At 42.6% G+C, this 20,706-nt stretch overlaps 1 protein-coding gene across 1 annotated transcript in view; it reads right to left on the bottom strand.

Annotated features, from left to right (window-relative positions):
• Window positions 1–613: 613 nt before the first annotated feature.
• AKR1D1 (aldo-keto reductase family 1 member D1) overlaps window positions 614–20,706 on the bottom strand; it is a 34,982-nt gene continuing 14,889 nt past the window's right edge. Inside the window, exons 3-10 of the mRNA XM_055808431.1 lie at window positions 18,679–18,846; window positions 14,137–14,253; window positions 10,112–10,189; window positions 7,772–7,894; window positions 5,949–6,058; window positions 5,308–5,473; window positions 4,441–4,523; window positions 614–782 (exon numbers count right to left, since the gene is read on the bottom strand). Of these exons, the coding sequence (XP_055664406.1) occupies window positions 740–782; window positions 4,441–4,523; window positions 5,308–5,473; window positions 5,949–6,058; window positions 7,772–7,894; window positions 10,112–10,189; window positions 14,137–14,253; window positions 18,679–18,846 (888 nt within the window). The 3' untranslated portion in view covers window positions 614–739. The remainder of the gene's footprint in view (window positions 783–4,440; window positions 4,524–5,307; window positions 5,474–5,948; window positions 6,059–7,771; window positions 7,895–10,111; window positions 10,190–14,136; window positions 14,254–18,678; window positions 18,847–20,706) is intronic.

The following is a 20,706-nucleotide window of genomic DNA, read 5'->3' as shown; positions in this document are numbered from 1 at the left end:
GGAAATAAGTTTAAAGGATTTTTAATTTCATGAGATAAGGCTCTCAAAGTACTAGCTCCAGGATGGCTCCAGGTTGCATAGGTAACGCTATGCATTACCATCCTCATATAGCAGCTGAAATATAGATGTACTCTCCTGTGTTTACCGAGGTCATCAGCTGGGGTGGGGGTATGGGGATGAACATGTTCATAATGCTTTAGGGCTTCAGCTAGTTGCATGTAGAGCCAGCTGGGGTCTACCTATGGAATATATAGCTCATGTACACAGCTGAAGAATACCCTGGTCAGAGTGAAACAGGCTTTGCTACATGAAGCAGTGAATATATCTATCATCTCAAATCAGATTAGTTCACCACTAAATTTCACTTGAGCTGTGAAACAAAATGATATTGCTTCACATCTACTGAAGCAGAACTTCTTGTTTCAAATCTGAAGAACGTGCAATTGAGTGAAGATTATTTGGCTTGTTTCCACAAGAACTCTTCAGTTTTATCAGCCGTTGGTTTTGAAGCTTCAATGCTGAGTTAAAGCCTCCTAAGCCAAAACCAGAGATTCAACAGGTTAAATAGATCTGCTTTTCCGTAGCAATAAGAGACTGACAAGACAAGAGGAAGTAAATGTCTTGATGTTTTTTAATGCTGATTTGAACAGTCTCCCATGAAGTCAAAGCACCCCAAATGTCAGGTCTCTTTCAGTGAAGCTTAACAGCACTGAGGAACCTGCCCGGACACACCTTGTTCTCAGTATTCGTCGTTGAAGGGATACTCGGGATGATCACGCCACCTGTGAATAGGTCAGATTGAACAAGTGAGCTTTTCAGGTGAAGCAGGATGTCACATCACAGATGCAGTTGACCTGTGCCTGGCAAATCTTTTCCTTGCAATATATAGATGGCCTTCATGGAAGGCTCTCCTGCTTATTCAGCAGCTGTCTGCTCTGAATAATCTTCCCTGCAGAACTGGAAGCAAACCTGTGCATTTAAGGAGAGGGCAGTGAAGGACCATTTTTCAGGCCTACAGGCTGCATACCTTGAGGACAGTTGGGAAAAGCCAAGAGTTTGGATCTCTGTTATTCTTGCTATTTAACTCGGTTGATTTAACTTGAGCTAGTAGGAGTGTTCTAGGGAAGGAGGATGGCTTCACTACATGTACATTGTGGAAGAGGAAGAATTCTTTGTTCAGATGTCTACAAAGACCATCAGAAATTGATGGAGAGGTGGAGACACCAGATGCTACTACTTTGGCTTATGTACTTAGAGCTGACATGTCTGGGTCTGGTCTGGTGCTTTCTCCAAGTGGCTGTCATAGCCAGACTAGGTCTGGCTGTCATCTAGCTCAGCCTAGATATAGATGTCCTACTGGGTTAATATCACCAGTGGCAGAGAATTTACAAAGAAGCTTTACGGTGACCCAGTTCAGGGGAGAAAGGGATGTTCATGGCTGTATACTACCAAAGGTAGCGATGCTTCAGGCTTCATCTAAAAACCTGCATGCTCAGGGAAGATGCTGGTCCAGGATCATTATAGAAGGCAAGGAGAAAATTACCAGTTGTCAACTGCAAGTGAAAAAATAACACCATTTGCTCATTATTGGCAGACTTGAGAGAAAGGTAGTTGTGTTTTGTTGTGGGCTTTGTTGGTTGTTTGAGGAAGTGATGCTAAACCACAAGCCCTGCTTTGACAGATACTTTCCATTAGCAAAATCAAAAATTTCTGAAGAACATTCTCAGGTGCACCATGGCAGCTGGCTGCCTTGCCTTACAGCAGAGCACAACAAATAGTGGCATTTATCCCAGTTGTGAATCATTCCAGTAAGGGAAGGATACATTTCACAATATTGAAGGTAACTAACTGGAAGGCATCAAATATTTTGAATTGGTTGTGCCAAAACATTTCATTCCAATATTCAGCCAAACTGAAGTGTTTACACATTAACATTGAGTTGGTTCAGAAAAAAAACCCAAGCCACAAAACTTTGACTTGTTTGATTTCAGTATAATTTGACAATATCTGAGTTGCCAGTGTCATCTACTTTCCATCTGTGGAGCATGCTTGCTAATCAGATCTCACATGTTTGAAGGTCTGAGTCTTTTGAGTGAAAACGATTCACTCAGAGGAGTCTATGCAGCTTGGAATAACTGGTATGGAAGAATATCCATAGCAGAGACTGGGAGGACAAGATAAATCAAGCAGACAGATTAATGAAAAACTCGCCCAGCATAACACTACCAGACTTCTCTGAGGGGGAAAAGAAACCATTTCAGACTGAGATTTCCTGGAGTTCTCACTTTTACAAAACCTCAATTTTCTGCTCAGATGCTTAACTTGTCAACTCCTTCTGCAATATCCTGTTTGTATGGGCTTATAACATCAGAAGAGATCTGCACACAAGTATCCATGGTAGATGATAACTGGAAGAGCCAGAGGAAAGCTGGAGTTTTCCATTCCTGCTGGCATTTGCATCACAGCACTTAAAGGTTTTACACAAAACTGACTAACCAAAAATATTTCTGTATGATAGTTTGACTTTTCATCCAGCAACATGTATCTGAAAATAAGAAATCTCTTTAGGCTGGTAACTCATCTGTTGCAGTGTCGATTCCAGACACCTCCGTGCAAGAACACATAGTAGGCAGATATATGTTTAGCTGCTCCTTACATGGCAACATCACTTTTCTGAGAAGGAATTTTTCACAGTTGAGGTCAGACTGTATTTAAACGTTTTCCTGAAACATGGCACTCATTTGAAAAATAGAGCCGGCAATGTTGATCCTATGCATTCTGTTTTCCTTGTCCTCAGTGGCCTCCTGTGACCAAATTTAGTCTAATAAAGCAAAGCATTTCATTTATTAGTTTTTGGATTAATGGCTTAAAGTTCTTCTGTGAGTGTTTGCAGCCTTCAACTTTGCTTCTGGAAAAGGCTCTTGCATTTGCACTGAGGTTACATTTTGTGTATATACTCACTAAAAGTTTAAATTATGTTGTAACTCAACTTAGCTATGAAAAAGCAAACAATTTCAAATACCAAAACACATATAAGAATCTTTTGGGCCATATGTGAAAGCCTTCTGGAACTAAGTGCTGCTAATTGATGGAAGGCTATTTTAAGTTTTAAGAAACTAAAGCCTCGGAGCACCTGGCTGAGCTTAAATGTGAAAGATGGGCCCCATTATGATGTTTTTAACTGAGTTCATATTTCTTATCATATTTATGCAGCACAGTAAGTGGTTTATTTGCTCCTTTGCAATGTTTCCCCCCATCTTTTGGGCAACTGTCAACGTTTTAGAGTGCTATTGATGCTGCTATCCTGCTTTTCATTATTTTTAGTGCTTGAGCATGATACAGTTTGGCAAGACACAGATAATCCAAGGTAACAAGAGAAATGCATGGAAAAAATCTCTAGCATTTGGCTACATATTGAGTGCCCTGAAAAGGGGAAAGCATAAAGTCTGGCCATAAACTGTAGGTGCTATTGAGCTGAAGGAAAAACAAATGGCCTCTTTCTCTGGAAAAGATGATGTTGGGTCAGTCTGAGTTTTCTGAGGTAGTGTAGCCTTCCCATGAAGCACAAGTACATTAGGTGGTAAGCTTTAGATCACAAGAAGTAAGAGATCAAGCCTTGTTAGTTCTCGGAGGAGATCATTAGGAAGTGGTCTAGCAGTCAAACAAGCTGTATTGTTTTCTGCTTTCCATGCAAGAAGGTACAACTCACATGACAGCAGGAGAGGGATATTGCTGAAGTTGACAGCATCAAAGAAGAGGCCAAAAGAAAGTTTCTGACTGCTTGTGGTCACTAAGATGTACCCTCTTTAATAAGGAAGTTGGGTAGGTGAATCTTGATACTCTGAACAAAGTATTAAGCAAAAAGGAGCAGAGTTCTCCCTAAATCAGCCTTGTGGTTTCATGTAGCAGTGTTCTTAATTCTCAGCCTTCCATGTGGCAATTTAGGACAAGCTGCCTCTGGAAACACCGGGTTTACAATCCGTAAGCCATTGTACACGAGCAGCAACACGACTTGCTGAGCACTGGAAATGAAGGTGAGAAGGAGGGGGAAGACAAAGTGCTCCTATTTGAATTTTAGCTCTGTCTGCACTGTTAGATGGGGCAATGCTACACCTCATCAGTGGCTGAGGCTGTCACTACAACACATAGCAGAAAGTGTTTAAGGAGATGGAGCAGAGGTGGAATAACCAGACACAGTCACTTTCTACGCGGTGGGCTTTTGACATCTGAGCTGTGAGCAAGTATTGCACGCTTATTTTTGCAACAGGTCCAGGAACATATTCAGGCTGCATTAAAGACCTCCCATATTTAAGCCTTATCTAAAAATAAGGTGATTTATACAAAAATTACTATTAAAAGGAAGTGTTTGTTTGGGTTTTTTAAAATCCTCTGATAAGACAGGAATGTTCTGTGAGGATCTAGTATTCCTCCTGGACTTACATTAACAGTTCCACATAACGAACGTTTTTGTTCAGGGCTTCAATTTCTTTCATCTCTTTCTCAGTGAGGCAGAAGTCAAAGATCTAATGGAAGGACATGTTAGGAATAAGTTAGTGTTTCATGTCATAATCAATGTTCATATGTTCCAGGTTTCAGAATTACAATCCCCTCCCCTTCCCCTGTGTCCCTCACCATACTTGCTTGCACTTGTAGGAAAGTCTTGAGGGCATGAAAAAGTCCAGTCACATTTGCTTATAGTCTTTCACAAGAAGAGAAAGGTAGTCTGGCAAGTACTGGGTCACCAGCTTTGAAAGGAATACATTGGCAGGGAAAGCAGGGAGCAGTGCGGGTACTCATTGCTGCAAGGGACATGGGAACAAATTCTTCATCTTATTTTGGTGTTAGTGGGCAAGCCAGATGATCTCTGGTGGTGTGGTTATTATGAGCCTTTCTGGCACACCTGTAGGCAGCAACCCTTCCCTGATAAAGCTGCCCTATATCTGAAGACTGAGCAGAACAGGTCAGTCATTCCTGAACACCTACAGCCAGCAACCTTGGGATGCTGACCTACTGAATTGCTTCATTTTGCTTGTGCTGCTTACTGCAACAACTGGTGTTCTGGGATATACCACCACCTGAAACTTTATCTGTTTCGGAGGATTAAAAGACACCAAAATTTAGTCTACTTTGCTCTACTAATGTCACATTATGATACCATTAAGTGATGGGCACAAAAACCATAAAATACAGCAAAGCTTGACGTTGGCCAAGCCTTATGTCTACAGAAAGAAATGGGAAAATAACCTTCTATAAGGGCTAAGCCAATGTAAGTGGATTTATCCATGCACCATTGGAGTACAAACTTACCTGGAAATTCTCTCTGATGCGTTGTGGATTGAAACTTTTTGGGATGACCACTACCCCTCTCTGGATGCTGAAACGTAAAGCAACCTGTGCAGCTGTCTTGTTGTACTTCTTGCCAATGGCATTCAGCACAGGATCCTTCAGTAAAGGAGGGGAGGACACGTTTACCCTGGAAGAAAATTGGAAAGAAAGAAAATCAAAACCCCCTAATCTTCCATGTCAGAACATAGTAATCTACTTGTTTGTGGACAGAATACTGCACCTTTTTGACAAGCAGCGTGAAAGATGGGAGAAAAGCTTTGGCAGTTAAGTTGGTGGGCTGTCAGTGGCAACTTCCTATGCGATGTCCTAATGTTGTCTTAGTTTTTACTTCCTTACTTCCTTGACATTCCCAGTTACAGACACTTGCTTTCTGTCAGAGGGGAACTAAAGCAACCTCCTATACAGAAACCTGGCATTTTTTGATGACAGCGTGCGGCAGGAGCATTGCAAGTTTACATTCACAACAGAATATTTAGACATTGAAGTTCAAAACTACTTTGAAAATGGGGACAAAAGTATTTTGCACAGAGATGCAGCTGTGAAGAGCTATTATACTGTTCATGGATATTGTCCTTTGATTAGAAAGTAACATGGGGACTTACCATGTTTCATCTCTTGAGGTTCCCAATGGGCTGTACCCAACAATAACAATGTTGTGTTGTCTGCAAAACTCCAAGAGTTTTGGTTGGGTAAAATAGGGATGGCATTCGACCTACATGAGTAATGCAGAAAGAATAATTAACCAACAGGGCCAGATATAGAAGCAGATGGTGTCCCCATATTTGTGAGAGCTACAGACCAAGCGGTACTTTCAGGAAAACATACAGGTAAGTTAAAGAATAGGGAAACTCAGTTTGTGGTTACTGTTCTAATTGCACATTGCTGGGTGATGGATTTTTTTTTTTTTTCTTTTGTGGACAGCAGATCAATATCCATGACTACAATTTGTCTGCAGGGAATTGTTATTGGCCCCCAGTGGAAAGGTGGCAATGAGGAGGGGGGAGGGAAGCTCACTAGAGAAGTAGGCTGAGAAGGCAACCCATCTCATCTGGGTCAGATCTTCATTTCTCTGCCTCTTGCATTCAGGGTGACTAATCTGATGTTGTTATTAGGGGAAGTGTTGGCATAAGCTGCCCCAGATAAAAAGGTGAGAGGGAGATATGCAAAAGGTGAGACATCCCCAGGATGCTTATGATGACCTTGTTGGAAGCTCTGCCCTCCCACATTGCAAATACTGTTCCCTTACAGGCAGGGATTTTCTGGCTGCATTCTTAGTCTCTGGGAAAGGGATGTCTACAAGGTGACAGAGTAACCACTGTTTGCAGGCAGTCTGAAGCTAGCTGGCACATCTATGTCTGCTGGCTAGCTGCCCGAAGCTGGGCTTAATCTTTTGCCTGGTTTTCCTCAACCCCAGGAAGCAGCAGCAATGCTCAGGGCAGTCATAAGGGCATGCCAGAAACAGCAATTGCATTTTGCGCCCACTGGGCATATTAATACCCAGTGAAGGGTGCTGGAATTTCCTCCCCTCATAGGCTGCCTTTCCCTGCAGGCCAGAGACTGAACTGAAGGTGATGGCCAGGTTCCCTGCCCTGCTCCATGTCAACCCCAGCCCTCCAGGCCAGGCGCTGAGGGTGGGAAGCTGGTCCCAGTTGGTCTCTGGCCTCTTCTCTGATATTGCTAACATGGATATCTGTTTGTGCCAGATGAATTAGAAGAGCTTCCCAGTGATTTCGAGGAAATGCAGAGACCTGCCAAATGCCAGAGTCAAAGTACTGGGCATTCAGATGGGTCACTGCCGCTTACTGCCTTCTCTGAGCTCTGCTGCTGTAATTTAACTCAGACGTGCCTATCGTCTTCACAGGCTTGCTCAGCTCAAGTTGGCTGCTTAGTAGGGTCTCCTCTGTAATTTAAGTTTTTCTCTAACTCTTACTGACATCTTATAGGAAAGGCACGGGAGAGCAAGTACAGGAAATCTAGGAGTTACTTCTCATGGCTTTCAGACTTGGAGCTTAGAGTGACTCAGGATCTCTGATACTTAGTGTTGTTTTGGTGTCAGCTGAGGCAGACGTGGCTTCACTGAGAACTGGCTAACTCTGAATGGATTGTCTTGGGAATTTTTTGGACTTTAAGGTACATGGCAGAGACTTAAGATCTGAATTGACTCAGCATTCAACCTTGTTATGGAGCTTTGGCACAGAGGCACTAGTTTTATAGCCCTGGAGCAAGAACTGAGGAGAGCAATTGTTCCAGCACCTTCAAATATTTATCTTTGGCCTAGATAGGATGAGTAATATTTTCAAGCTAGAAATGGAAGTATGACATTATGGAAGGCAGCATCTGTGGCAAAGTGTACGTCACCTTTCCACACACGGTGGCAATCCCTACAGGGCAGGGGCAACGTGGCAGGCACTGCCTGCAGTCATACCTGGTTGCTGACAGGTTTGTACTTAAGTCCTGGCTTGTTCAGGATCATCTCCAGCTGCCTGCGGTTGAAATTGGATACTCCAATAGACTTTGCCAAGCCTGCATCTTTACATGCTTCCATTGCCTGCAAAGAAAGCAAAAATCAGTGGAGTCCCACATGTTGGCTTGATTCCTTGGAGCATGCATTTTAAAAGTAGGTAGAAGATGGACTTTTCTTGAGACTGCAGAAAAACCTTTGCTGCAGCAGAATGGACAGCTCTCTTAGCATGAGGGCTGGTGCTGTCCCGCTATTCTAAACTCCATTCCTGTGTGGATCTGCTTTCCAGACCAAACCCTTATGTTTTATACCTCCTATGAGGATAGAAATTGTCTGGGGAGCAGAAAGATTAATCTAAGATACAGATACTTAAGTGCCAGACATCTGCTTTCAAAGAGCTTTCTTTACCTTATGCTGCTTTAGTGCAGCCTCAAAAGCTGGAGAAAGGAGAGTGAACAAAACAGATTGCTTTCCTGATAAGTCAATTTATTCCTTTTATTTCTGCAACAGCATTTATATGAAGTCTCTATCCAGTGAAATCCCCTGCATATCTCACAAGGCACATGACAAAACCAGCACAGAAAACTTCAGTACAGTATAAAGTAGAAAAAATAGGGAGGGGAGAGGAATTCTAGGTATTCTGTACTTCAGACAAACTCTAATAGCTGAGCAAGCCTTATGAATACAGGATATGAATACATGCCATGGTCTTCATTAGCTTCATCTGCTAGGATGTTAAGGGGGAAAAAAGGGTCCTTTCCTGTGGTACTCCCCTCTCCTCCCAGAAACTGCACCCAAATGATTCAGTGCCTGTTTGAGGCAGAGCAGACCCCACTGTGGAGCTGGATGCCCCTCCTGCACGTTTTGTTGTTTCTTTCTGTCTCACAGGAGCTGAAAGCAGGGAGGTAAGAGGCACCATGTATTATGACCTCTAGTTGGCCTCGTATGCTTTGTATCACTCAGTGACAAGTTGGCAAATATAATCATGTGAAGCCGTTTTTGTCTGCTAGCACCATACGGAGAGGGTGAAATTATCTGGATTGAGTTTAGCCAGTTTTTTTAGACTGATGTTACTATTTGCAGGCACTCACCATCACCTATTTTTTCTCTTGGCTTACTAGCTGAAGAGAGTAGCCTGCTACAACATACCCTTTACAATAAGCACCAGCTTGAAGATAAAACCGTAACGGTGTTTGGACAGCTGTTGCTCTTAATGTTTGAGCAACTAGCCTGTGAAACAGGAATGAACAGTACCAGCCCAAGACAAGGGTTAACAGCTGACGTGGAAGCCCCCGTTCCCCCTCAGACCCAGCCTGGATGGCTCAGCTGCCAGGGGAAAGCCCAAACCTGCCCAGGCTCTCTCCCATTCTGAACTTTCACTCAAGAGTTTCACCCGTCCTCCACCTCTCTCTGCTGCACCTTGAGTAAAGCTAAACTGGGATGTGATTACCCGGCTCTGGACAGTGCAAGCTGAAGTGGAGCATGTAGTAGCCCATGTTATTTCCCTTGGTGTGAACTGGGATGCATTAGTGATGCTTCTGCAGCAGACCTGGTGCAGAAGGAGAGCTGACCAATTTTGGCCATGACTTAGAGTGTCCAAGGCTTTGAGAGGCAGGAATGTGAAGAGATTGCTAATCACACACATGTGGCTTCACCTGAGATCCTGAAGCCAAGTGGCAGTAGGCTTAAGGAGACACCTGGCTAAAGGACTAGAGTGATCGCAAAAAAACCTAGGATGCCATCTCTCAGACAAATGCTACTTTCCTCCAAGTCGTCTTAGCAGAAATACCTTGTGTTCTCATCTGATAATTAAATTTGAATGAATTTGTTCTGATGGCAATGGATTTGCTGTTTTTTGTGTAGTTTTTTATGGTGAGCTGTAGGACAAATTGTGGTGATTTTTTTTTTTTTTAAGGTGAAAAGCTTCCTTTTTTCCCCTGCTTTTTTTAGGAGGATCCAGTCACTTAGGGCTCCAACTTTCTCCTTCTGTAATGAACTGATAAAGAGGAGGGCTTGGTAAAACCTACAGATACCTCAACTACCAAATATAGAGTGCACTCTGAAAGAAGGAATGTGGATGTCAGACACTTCAGCAATGTTTCATTTTGTTATAAAAATAATTAAGTGATGGCAAGAAGCAACATTCTTAGGGACAGAAGTAAGATTTATCCATGGAGCTAGTAGAATTTGAGTCATTTGCCTCGTCAGTGTGCCTCAGCTCTGTTTACAAAGGCCACAAGTAAAACTGAGAATGAGGATGTGTGGGTTTAAGAGCATGTGTGGATGGATGTTGTGCTTTCTTACCTCCCAGGTGGCACATAAGTCTGTCTCATGGTAGATAATTTTCCCATTTTCATCTTTAGGGTAGATGGCATCTCCAGGCTGAAAAGCAAACCCACACTTTTCTGCTTTAAAGACACATTATCACTCCTCAGAGCAAAGATTTTTTCCAAGACTGTTTCTACTACCAAACAAAAAAACAATCAAGCTTTCTGAAACACTCAGTGTTGTCACATAGTGTGCACTCAGGAGTTCACAGATGGCCTCAATTTTCGGTGAACTTCTGACTTTTACACTATGGCATCCGAAGGATTAGTCTCCTTCCAAAGGGCTGGGTTACAGTACCAAACCTGCATACTTTACTACTACTTCTTTCCTTTCTTCCCAGCCCTTCCCTTGATACTGCTTGTGACCTAAGCACCTGGGAAGAGTACCAGCTCAGTTTTACTCCCAACAATTGGAGGGACTATTTACAAGAACAATTTACTAGTGGTAAAGGGCTATGTGCATAGCTATAGTACAGGCCATGAACCTCTCTAAGTGCATTACCCACCTTTCTTTAGGCACTAGGAACTTTCTTCCTCTCTCTATACCCCACAAACAAGACTTCAGAAATGAGTTATGAGCTGATATCTCATGAGCACGGCTTTCTCTTATTTGCTGGTCATTTCACTGCTGTTGCAAGTAATGCATTAACACTTCCCACCCTCATGTCTGATTGCAATTTCACTTATCTTCATAAAAATGCTTCAGTGATGTTTGACACTTGATCTGACTGCAAGCTGCTACATTTCAAAGGCGTGAGTACAAGATGTTACCATGGTAATTCCTTGGGAACATGCAGCTGTGACTAATATGATCAGTAACTGGTGCCTCCCAATTCAATCAAGTTCAAATTCAAGGCATTTCATGGGGGAAAAGTGAGCCTAAGGAAAATACAGCCTCAGATTTCAGAGGCCAGGGTCTAAGTTACAGGCAAAAGCCTGTCTCCTCCAAATGTGCTCATTTTCCTCAATGAATTCAACAAAGATGACTTGTTGCCCCTGAAAAAAAATAATAATTCTTGACTAGAAGGAGGTAGGTGGCTGTTGCGTACATTCTTATATAATTTTTTCTATTAGAAGGCAAGCTGTTTGCCATCATAACTTGAAGCAAAGCCCTATTTACAAAACTGCCCCATGATATTTTGGAACAAACCATTAATCCTCATGACGTTCCAGACTCTTCAAGGACTGTAAGCTCAATGCATAGCAGCTGGATGTCTTTGAGTTCAGGGGATGAGTCTGAATTCATCTTACTTGAAGACCTTCTTACTCTATTCCACTTCTTATTCATTAACTTCTGTTCAACATTATATAGTAGTCAATAAATGGCTATTGCATTAGCTAATTTATCATTCCCCTGCTTCCCTCTATTTCTATTGCTCATGTTCCAGAAAGCGGACAAAGTCAGAATGAACGATGCTTGAAGGTAAACTTATCCTAAGATAAGTGGTGCCAGCTATTGTGGATTCGCACAAGGATCAATCCTCCTGCCTCCAGGGAACTACACAAGGTATCGGAGCACAGTTGTCACTGCTCAACAATCTCCAGGCAATACCTTCTCGGCCAGGCTCTCCCTTTAAGCAATTCTTCCTGAATGGAAGAATTGCCTGCAGGTGGATACAGTGCTGAAAGAACGGTAGTGTTTTGATGGTGACGAGATGGTGGTTACTGGGTCTTTGCAAACATCTTTCAGAAGTTAGTCTCGTTTCTTAGTTTTGGGTTCTTACGGACTATACCACACCAGTCACTCCCACAAATGCTGTGGTTTTCTCTTGCAGTCAGCCACACACCTTAGACTGAATGCAAGGTGGCTTCTTACCATGCTGCCGTATGAGCACTGAAGTAAGTGGGACAGCACTAGCACTGTACAGTCACTGTCACTATGCAGGGATCACATCATAGCATGTCATTTCAAAGTATGGAGGTATTCCAAAAGCTACCAGACAACTTGCATATTTAAAACACAGCAGTTGGTAACTACTGATAGGAAAAGCACTGCGCCCATTATAATAATTTCCTCGTCAACACAGATGCAGGAAGAAACGTCTGCACATTCTATCGCTTTTCACAAAAAAGAAGACTTTGACAAGCAGGCTTTCTTGAAAGCGCAATTTTAACAGCTTGTGAATGTCTATTTTATAAACAGAAAGCAATAGTAAGTCAAATAGTGAGGCCAATGGTCTGTTTTGATTTAGTCTTTTAAAATGACAAGAAGATACTTGGATGAGACTTGCTCAGTGTAGGGCTAAAATACCTGCTTTCCTGCTAGGTAAGGCAATGTAGTTGGGAGAGATTTGGAGATCATTTTGTGCACAGGTACCTGCTCACTGATAGATCAGTCACCTTAGCAGAGCCCCCTAGAAAACCTTCCAGTGGGTATAAGCTCCTCAGGCAGAGGGCTTTTGGTAGCCTGCAGGAGACCTGTTCCTGCTGGTCGTCTGCCTTGCTAGGGTAGAGGGGCTGAGCTCCACCTCTGGGCTAAAGGGAGGAAGGACAGAAGTCCTGAATGGGGAATCTCTGTGAGGGAAAAAACCAGGGAGGTGCAAGTTAATGTTGACAGGTCAGTGAAAAATGTCACTCCAGACATTATTCTTGACTACTCCAATCATTCTCGGCCACCTAAAAGTGCAGGCATGGTGAGGCTTTCCTCCTCCGAGTGGTGCTCTCCAAAATCCAGGTTATTCCTCCTAAAAGCCCCTATAGCAGTTTGCACTGCTGGGCTCTGCAGGGGCATGTTTCTTACTGGTTTCAGAGTGGGCTGTAAGTTTTGTCTCAAGTACTTTACTGGTTTTAAGCAAAGACTACTATTGCTAAGAAGGCTTTTGGGGAGATAGGAAAGCACCAATGTTTGCAGATTAGGGCAGAATAGAAGTTTTTTAGTACTACACCTGCATGCCCCTCACCAAAGGCAAGCATCACATGTGGGATGGGTGCACTTGTGAGAGAGGAAGCAAAGAGAGGAAACCAGTCACCATTGCAAAAGGGTGCGGGTTTTTCCTTTAGTATTTGGCACAGGAAAATGTATATTTTTCAGGCGGAAAGCAGCTTTTTTCTCTCTCCTCTCATGGGGGACTTGAATGAATCTCTAGGACTGCTACTCCTTTAACAACTCAGATTGTTGATACAGGCCTCAGGGAGTCAGATGTACATTACTTTAAAGCCAGCTGTCTATATCTTTGTATTGTGAGACAATGACCTTCACTATGTGGGAGAATGAACTACTAGAGAATACAAACACAAGCAAAGGGAAACAGGAAATTGCAAGTGGTGGGAAATTTTTAAAAATGCACCCAAAAGGATTCCATACATGGGACCATATAAATAAAGTTTTAATATCGGAGTCTAGTTACTCCTATACAGGTCTTAATGGGATATGGCTTTGTCGGAGGAAAAAAGGAACCACAGGTCTAAGGTGATTGCTTCATTGGTAAATTGTTTCCTATCTGATGCTTTTGGCAGTTTGGAGTCTATAGCAAAATACAATTTTAGTAATCAGAGAACTACCCTCCTTGCAAAAAGAGGCCAGTTTGGAGCTTAGACATCCCTCAGACGTAGTTAGCCAGCTACTTGCCTGACCCTGTTCTCTCTAAGAAAAAGGATTTAATGGGTTCAAACCCACTTAAATACTCTTTGAATCTCATTCTTCTAATTCAGTATTATTAAATTTGCCTTTATATCATGTACTTGCAGAGGAAAATTGTAAAGTAAGGTACAAATGGGTGTGAAGCCAGAAAGTTTAGGGACTTTTAAGGGAGGCATGCAACTCTGATGTGAGCTCCTTGCATTCAATGATTTTGGCTACAAGTCGCTCAGAGCCAGCAGTATGAAGAAACATCAGCCTCTCTTTGCATGGGTAGTGCACAGAAATGTATGAGTGTAATATATATCAAACACTATCTGGCCAATGTGGTATTTTCAACGTGAACTGGAAGCTGCAAGTAAGATGTTAGATGGAGACCTTGGTTCAAGCCAATCATGCATTTTTCAGGCAATTTTTCCTTTTACCTTGAAAGCCATTGGCAGCTCAATAATGTAGAGGTCAACGTAGTCCAGCTGCAGGATCTTCAGGGTTTTCTCCAGTGTGGGACGCACTAGCTCTGGGGGGTGGCAGGTATTCCACAGCTGGGGAGGCAAACACAAGTTCTTTTCTGGGTGCCAGGAGGAACATATGCATCCTGCAGCTGACACACCCCCCCAACCAACACTTCTCTTCTGACAGAGCCCTTTGTACACAGTGCAAAGACATTGTGATCTACATCACTGCGGGACAAAGGTGAGGGGCCTTATTCTGTCCTCTTCCAGAGGCAGATGTAGAGGTTAAGATGGACTCTTTGCCCAGGACTGCAGTGCCAACCCAGTAATGGCAATATATATTTGTTTATTACAACACAGGTTCTTCTGAGTCGAGATATTGCAAACTTCTGCTCAATGAGCTTAGGCAGATGCTTTTTGTTTTCTGAGTTTTCCAAGCATATGCTTTCACTGGAAAACTTTGTTCCCACAAGAAATCTGTGGTCGGTTTTATGCTTGAAGGCAGAAGCTGGGATGGTGTGGGTTAGCTATTGAGCAACCAACCACCCAGCATAAAGAATCTTTCTGTTTTCTCCTGTGGTCATGGAGCTGGAGTGGGTGCCTGACCTAGGGAAGTTTTAATTTACTCCCTAGTCCTCAGTGAAATATGTATTATAGTTTAGTTACTGTAGTGCAGGTGTGACTAGTTAAAGTGCAGCCTTTTCAGCCGCTTTAATCACAACTGCTTCCTTGTGGGCTATGCCCTGAGGTTGCTATGGAGTGTGCTGAGTTGATTAGCTTTCAGTACTATCTCTAACTGAACTCTGCTGATGCAAATCTCTAGCAAGAATAAAACCATAGCATGGTAATTAGTAACCAAGGACTCTCTGTAAACCGATTGCTGCAGTTAGAATTGACAAAACCCAGAATTAATACACAGTAGAAGGTTTAAAACACCATTTGTTTGCACGCAATAAGCTGTATTATTTTATCTTCTTTTTTCAATGTGCAAAACTGACGTGTGGAGCCATGTTGAGGTTTTTGGCACCTTTATTGGCTGGGAAAACCTGCTGTTTGTTGGTACGGTCATTGTCTAGCCAGTTCTGCCAACAAAGCTGGCAGTCAGCGCATGCCAAGGTATAGAGTGAATTCGTTCTTAAGACACAAAACACTTGAATTACCATTTTCAGAGGATAATGATTATAGGTGTCAAAGCACATAGCCTGGGTAAGTTTTAAAGTATTTCAGATGTTTGGCATTTTTAAACCAGATTATTGTTTTCCTGGGGAATAATAACTGTCTACTCAGTTTTGCCAGCAGAGGCAAGGACCCATTAAGTTCACTTGCACTGAGAGCAGCACATCTGACCCTGCCCTAACCTGACAAACCAAAACAGGCTTTGCCATCTGGAAATTCATACTAGGCCTTCCCCAGCTGTATGTTGCAAGGCATGAAGAGTTTTATGATCACTAGATGGTTGTTACACAGGCTGAAGGTATACTACAGTAAAGGGACCAAGGTTCTGCTCTCGGAGTTTCAGGCTGTTCCACTGGATTTCCTGAAAGCCTGTGGTCTGGTGTTTCTTTTAAGTATTTTACATGTAAAATGAGATGAAATTAAATACAGGTAAGGAAATGAATCTGTATACCCTTTCTTCTAGTTTGTTTTGTTACTGTGTTTTAGAAATTTAGTAGCCTGAGTTATGTTGATAGTTTAGAAGCAGTTTTTCCAAGTGCCCTTTCTAGCCCAGTGCTATTGAGCTCAGTACTTGCCAGTGAGTATACTTTACTTTAAAAAACTGCAGAGGCTCTAAAGAAACAGTCTTTAGAAATAGCAAACTTTTGTACTATGTTAATACATAGATGCCATGGAAACTTAAGTTTCATAACTGTTTTCATGATTTGTACAAGTTATTGTATTATCTGCCTAAGTAGAACCCATGCAGACATTTGAGCAGTCAAAGTTGCCAGCTGGCTTTGGCATTTCAGGACACCACATTTCCTGGAAATGTTACTTCTAGTTTAATGAAAGAAATATCCTGGGATGAAAGAGGAGACCAAAAAGGTCTTGCTATATAAGCCAAGTGAGATGTTGGCAGTTGATATAAAACCTCTAAAATTTCTGGATGCTGAGCTGCTCTGCCTGATCAGCCAGCCAGCAGCAAGAGCCAAGTGCAAGTGCTGATGATTTCAACTGGCAGATGCAGCCCGACTGCACCAAGTTGCTTTTCTAGTAACACTGCCACTCAGCGGGGCTGTTCTTGTTAGTCCCTCCTGACTGACCAGCCTTTGGTTTGTATCATCTTTAAGGAAAGATCTGCATGAGGGGTTTGAGTCTGAAGGGTCTCGGGAATTTCCAGTACTTCTGATGTCAGCGTGGCTCAAAACAAAACCAACTTTCGTTATACAGACCGCTTCCAAGAATGGTCTACTGTATCTACCATGTTTTCCAGAAGATGCAGCAATTCCTATCAGTCAGTTCCTTACCAGTGGCTTGATATTTGCCTGAAGTTCATAAGATACATAAGTTTGTGAGGTACATAAAGCTAAAGACACCTAAGTTCATAAAGCAAAGGACATCCAGTCTCGGTCCTCCTGGGAAGTTCAGAGCTTCTGTGAAAATACTCAGTGAAACCTGTGAAAATCCTGGACTGTGACAGATTGAATTGGTTGCAGACTATTTGCCACTTCAGCCTTTGAATTCTTTAAAGACTACAGAGATACTGTAATGAACTATTACTCTGGGCACCTGAAATTTTGTCAAGCACAAACAGGACACAACTGAAAGATAAATTCACACTTATCCTATCTCACAGTCACAAGGCAGGCTGGAACCACGGTGCTCCATGGTACTGTGTGTTGCAGCCCTGTAGCCGGTGGGATCTGCAGTTTAGGGAACAACTGAACTTACAATCAAGAAATCAAATGCAGTTTCACAGATGGCTCAATGTTTAAGTAGTGATTATTAACTAGGCAGATCATCCAGCGATTAGATCAGACAACTGAATATAGAAAGGTTTAATAAATAAAGTGAGTTTGGAAAATCTGCCAAGAGACGCGCTTTTACAGAACCTAAGGTTTTATATGGGAAAATAAACTTCAGGGGAAGCAGTTGGGAACGTGAAAAGACTCAGCGTTGTTAGGACATCTCATTCTAACCTTTTGGCACAACTTTGTGGTTTTGATTTGAAATATTACTGGTAATTTGCAGTAATGAAACTGTAAAACAACTGAAACCAAATATTTTGACTGATCCAAACATATTTTGCATATGAGAGACTGAGAGACTACCCTGATAAAGGTGGAAGATTTGAGGACATGAAGCATTTCTCTGGATGGCAAGCTTGTTACCAGTAGAACAAGCAGGGGACTTGGAAAAGAGTTGCATACCTTACAGACTGGAAATGGCTGTACTTTGATAGCTGCTGAAAATCCGTTTGATCTGCAAACTACCCAATCTGAAGCTTAATTTCCCAGATTATAGAGCTTAACTAAATTGCTCACAGTAAAATATGTCTCTTATCCCATAGGATGTTACTCTAGGAACCATGGTATTTATTTCCAAGGCTGTTGAGTAACTTTTGTGGATTACATCTTACTAGAGAAAGGAGAAACGGAAAGTATTAGGCTGACATCTTCAAAGAAGCACTGCAGGAAGGGGAACGAGGTCATAAACTCCATAAATTAGACAGGCATCATGAATTTTCTGGGGCCATTTGATCTTTATTCTGCCATGTGCAATGAGCTTTCTCTCTCATACCTGGGATACAGCCATCATAGTTGTAACAGCTTTTGTCAGACACTTTATTGGAATTGGACAAGGGATTTCATTTTTCCAGGAGAGGAATCAGCTTTCACAGCTAAGACTTTAAAGCATTAGCTAGCTCATGCATTACTCTGGCCTTGTTGCTCTAAAGTAGAGACGTGATGACATCTTCTCTCCAAGCTGATTCATCATCATAAGAACTTTTTAATGACAAGTGATACACTAACTAAGGGTGTAGCTTGATGAGTAATTTTCTGTCAGTAGTACCAACCTAAGCACTTGATGTTCTCCTGTACACAGACACTTGCATGCACGTGCTTGCTCCCACCCCTTTCATTGTGCAATCTCACAGCAAACCTGTATGGGTTCTAACAGAAAATAATTCAGTTGCAGGATCATTGTCTAGGTTAGGTTCAGTGTGTGACTATACAAATATGTGTGCTAGCACAACACGTGCAACTGTAACAGCTTAAGCAGCACCACTGAGTGTAGCAATGTCTAAATTTGCAGGTACCTACAATACTAAGCAGAATGGATGTTGTGTGGTTTCCATTGTTAACAGAGCTTTAAACTGAGAACAACAGTGATTTCCTGCACTTAACAGCAAATCTAGTGCTCATAAAGCTCCGCAGCATTATGGTAATGCTAGGAAAGAAAAATAAAGGATGTTGGGTCTGGAAGCATGCTAGGTGTTGACCACTGACATTCTTAAGAAAGCCCATTCACAGAAATCCTGGATTTAGCGTGAATAATCTAAGTGCAGCTTCTCACCTTGCCACAGTAAAAAATGTCTTCTCGCTTGATCCTGCCTTCAGCAATCTTCTCCCGGATGGCTTGTCCCACTTCATGCTCGTTGTAGTAGACAAAGGCACCATCAATATGGCGGTAGCCAGTATCAATGGCAATCTTCACTGACTCCAAACAGGAACCTTTGGGAGTCTAATGGGAGAAGAATAAACACAGTTTCAGCCTCCTGCTCACCTCTCCTGCAATGCTATAGAGTCCCTGAGATATGCATAAGGTTCATGCTGGAGTTCATCCAGCCTAACCATCCCTTACCTCCCCAGACACCTGTGTTGCAATTTCTGAAGAAAAATGTGGTGGTGCACTTTTATTCAAAACTGTCGTGAATGCGGAATTACAGTGGAAAAAGGAGCGATGCAAAATATTCACTGTATGTCTGGGAAAGAGAGAGTACTAGAGTTCTTGGAAAGTATAACTGAATGTCTTTGATAAGAAATTCTGAAATAATTTGCCTATCTGGAGAGCAAGTCCCTCACTTGGGTGGAAGAGGGCTTTCAGCTGAGCACAGCTGGTCAACCACCCGCCTGGTCAGAGGCTGTTTGAATACCTTATGTCTCAGTAAAGCTTTCAGCAGAGCAGGAATTTGGTTTTGACTTCTTTCTCCTCAAATCAACTTCCCGTTGAGGGTATCACAATCCAAAGCGTGATAGCTCAGGACTGTCTAATGGTATGGTCAGTTTGGGACAGTTGCTTTACCGTGTGACTAAGAACTAGCAGATGCTTTAGTGTATATTTACATACATCTTCCTGCTTCAGTTTAAGATGAACCCAAGGAACCTCTTAATAAGTCCAAGTGGCATTTTTGTGCTGTGTGCCGCATTTGTTTACTCATCTTTGCTGAAATTCAGAGTAAGCTTGTTTTTTCAAGAACAGTCATATTTTCTATCAGCCAAGGTGGCAAGCAAAATACAGTTAGGCCAAAACAAGCAAAAAAGCAGAAGACTGGTCACTGAAATTGTACTGAAAACATCTTATTCTTGCCACACTTTGTAGAATGAGAGGGCAGCTCAAAGTGGTGGTGGTCAAGGGCTCTCAGTGACACATGGCAGCACTATTCTTCCACCCTTTTCATAGGCATTGCTCTGCTGTGACAGAGACATCTGATTCACTTAAAGGAAAACTGAAACAGGGTGAGTCAACCTGTTCTGCTGTGCTGCTGTCAGCAGCAAATGCCAAGAGATGGATTTTGCTACCTCTGAGTGAAGGGCCAAGACTGCTTCTCCTATAAAGAAAACAGATGCCAGAGAAATCTGGAAATGAGACAGCGTATGAAGAGAGGATGTCAGATTTGTTGGTTTTACTGATGCTAAGGAAATACATGAAGCAGGACTGGCAGTAGGTGCTGTTGGGAAGGACCACAGCAATCGGTCTCCCTCCCCTCCTTCCAAGCTGCCCTTTTACAGCAGCCACTGGTTTGGCTCTCCAGGACTTTGCCATAAAGCAAGCAGCTGCTTTTCCACCACCTGCTGAACTAGATGTGAAACCCATAGCTGCCATAGGATGCTGCAGTGACTAAGGACACTGGACTGCTCTTCCACATTCATGAAAGAAAGAACTATGAAGGACTGCTGAAGACACGTGGGGGTCAATCTGTCTTTCAGTCCCAGGGCTGTAGGCTGGTGTCAGAATATACTGGTGTAACATCCTGGCCTATTTGCTCTGCTCTTCAATGTTCCGTCAGGGTGGCTGCTATCAGTCTTGACTGGACCAACTTCTGTTCAGGCTCAGCGGGACTTCCTGCTCCAGCATGCTGTGCCTAAAGGTTACTTAAAATGCAAAGTCACTTCTGTTTGCTCTGATTTATTACAGGCATGAATGAGGGCTGAGAGGCAAAATGGCACAATTTGGCATGCTAATGTATTTACAGCAGTGATGATGCAATATTGTCTGGTTAATTGAGAGAGACAACGAAACACTTGTTTGAATGCTTTGCTGCTTTCATTGTGGGAGCCCCCCAAAGGCATGCTCAGCCCCTGCCAGGGCCTTTTCCTAATT

Source organism: Falco peregrinus, chromosome 6 (assembly GCF_023634155.1).
Source record: "Falco peregrinus isolate bFalPer1 chromosome 6, bFalPer1.pri, whole genome shotgun sequence".
Lineage (NCBI taxonomy): Eukaryota > Metazoa > Chordata > Aves > Falconiformes > Falconidae > Falco > Falco peregrinus.
Note: the sequence above shows the minus strand (reverse complement) of the source record. Positions and strands in the feature narration are given on the sequence as shown.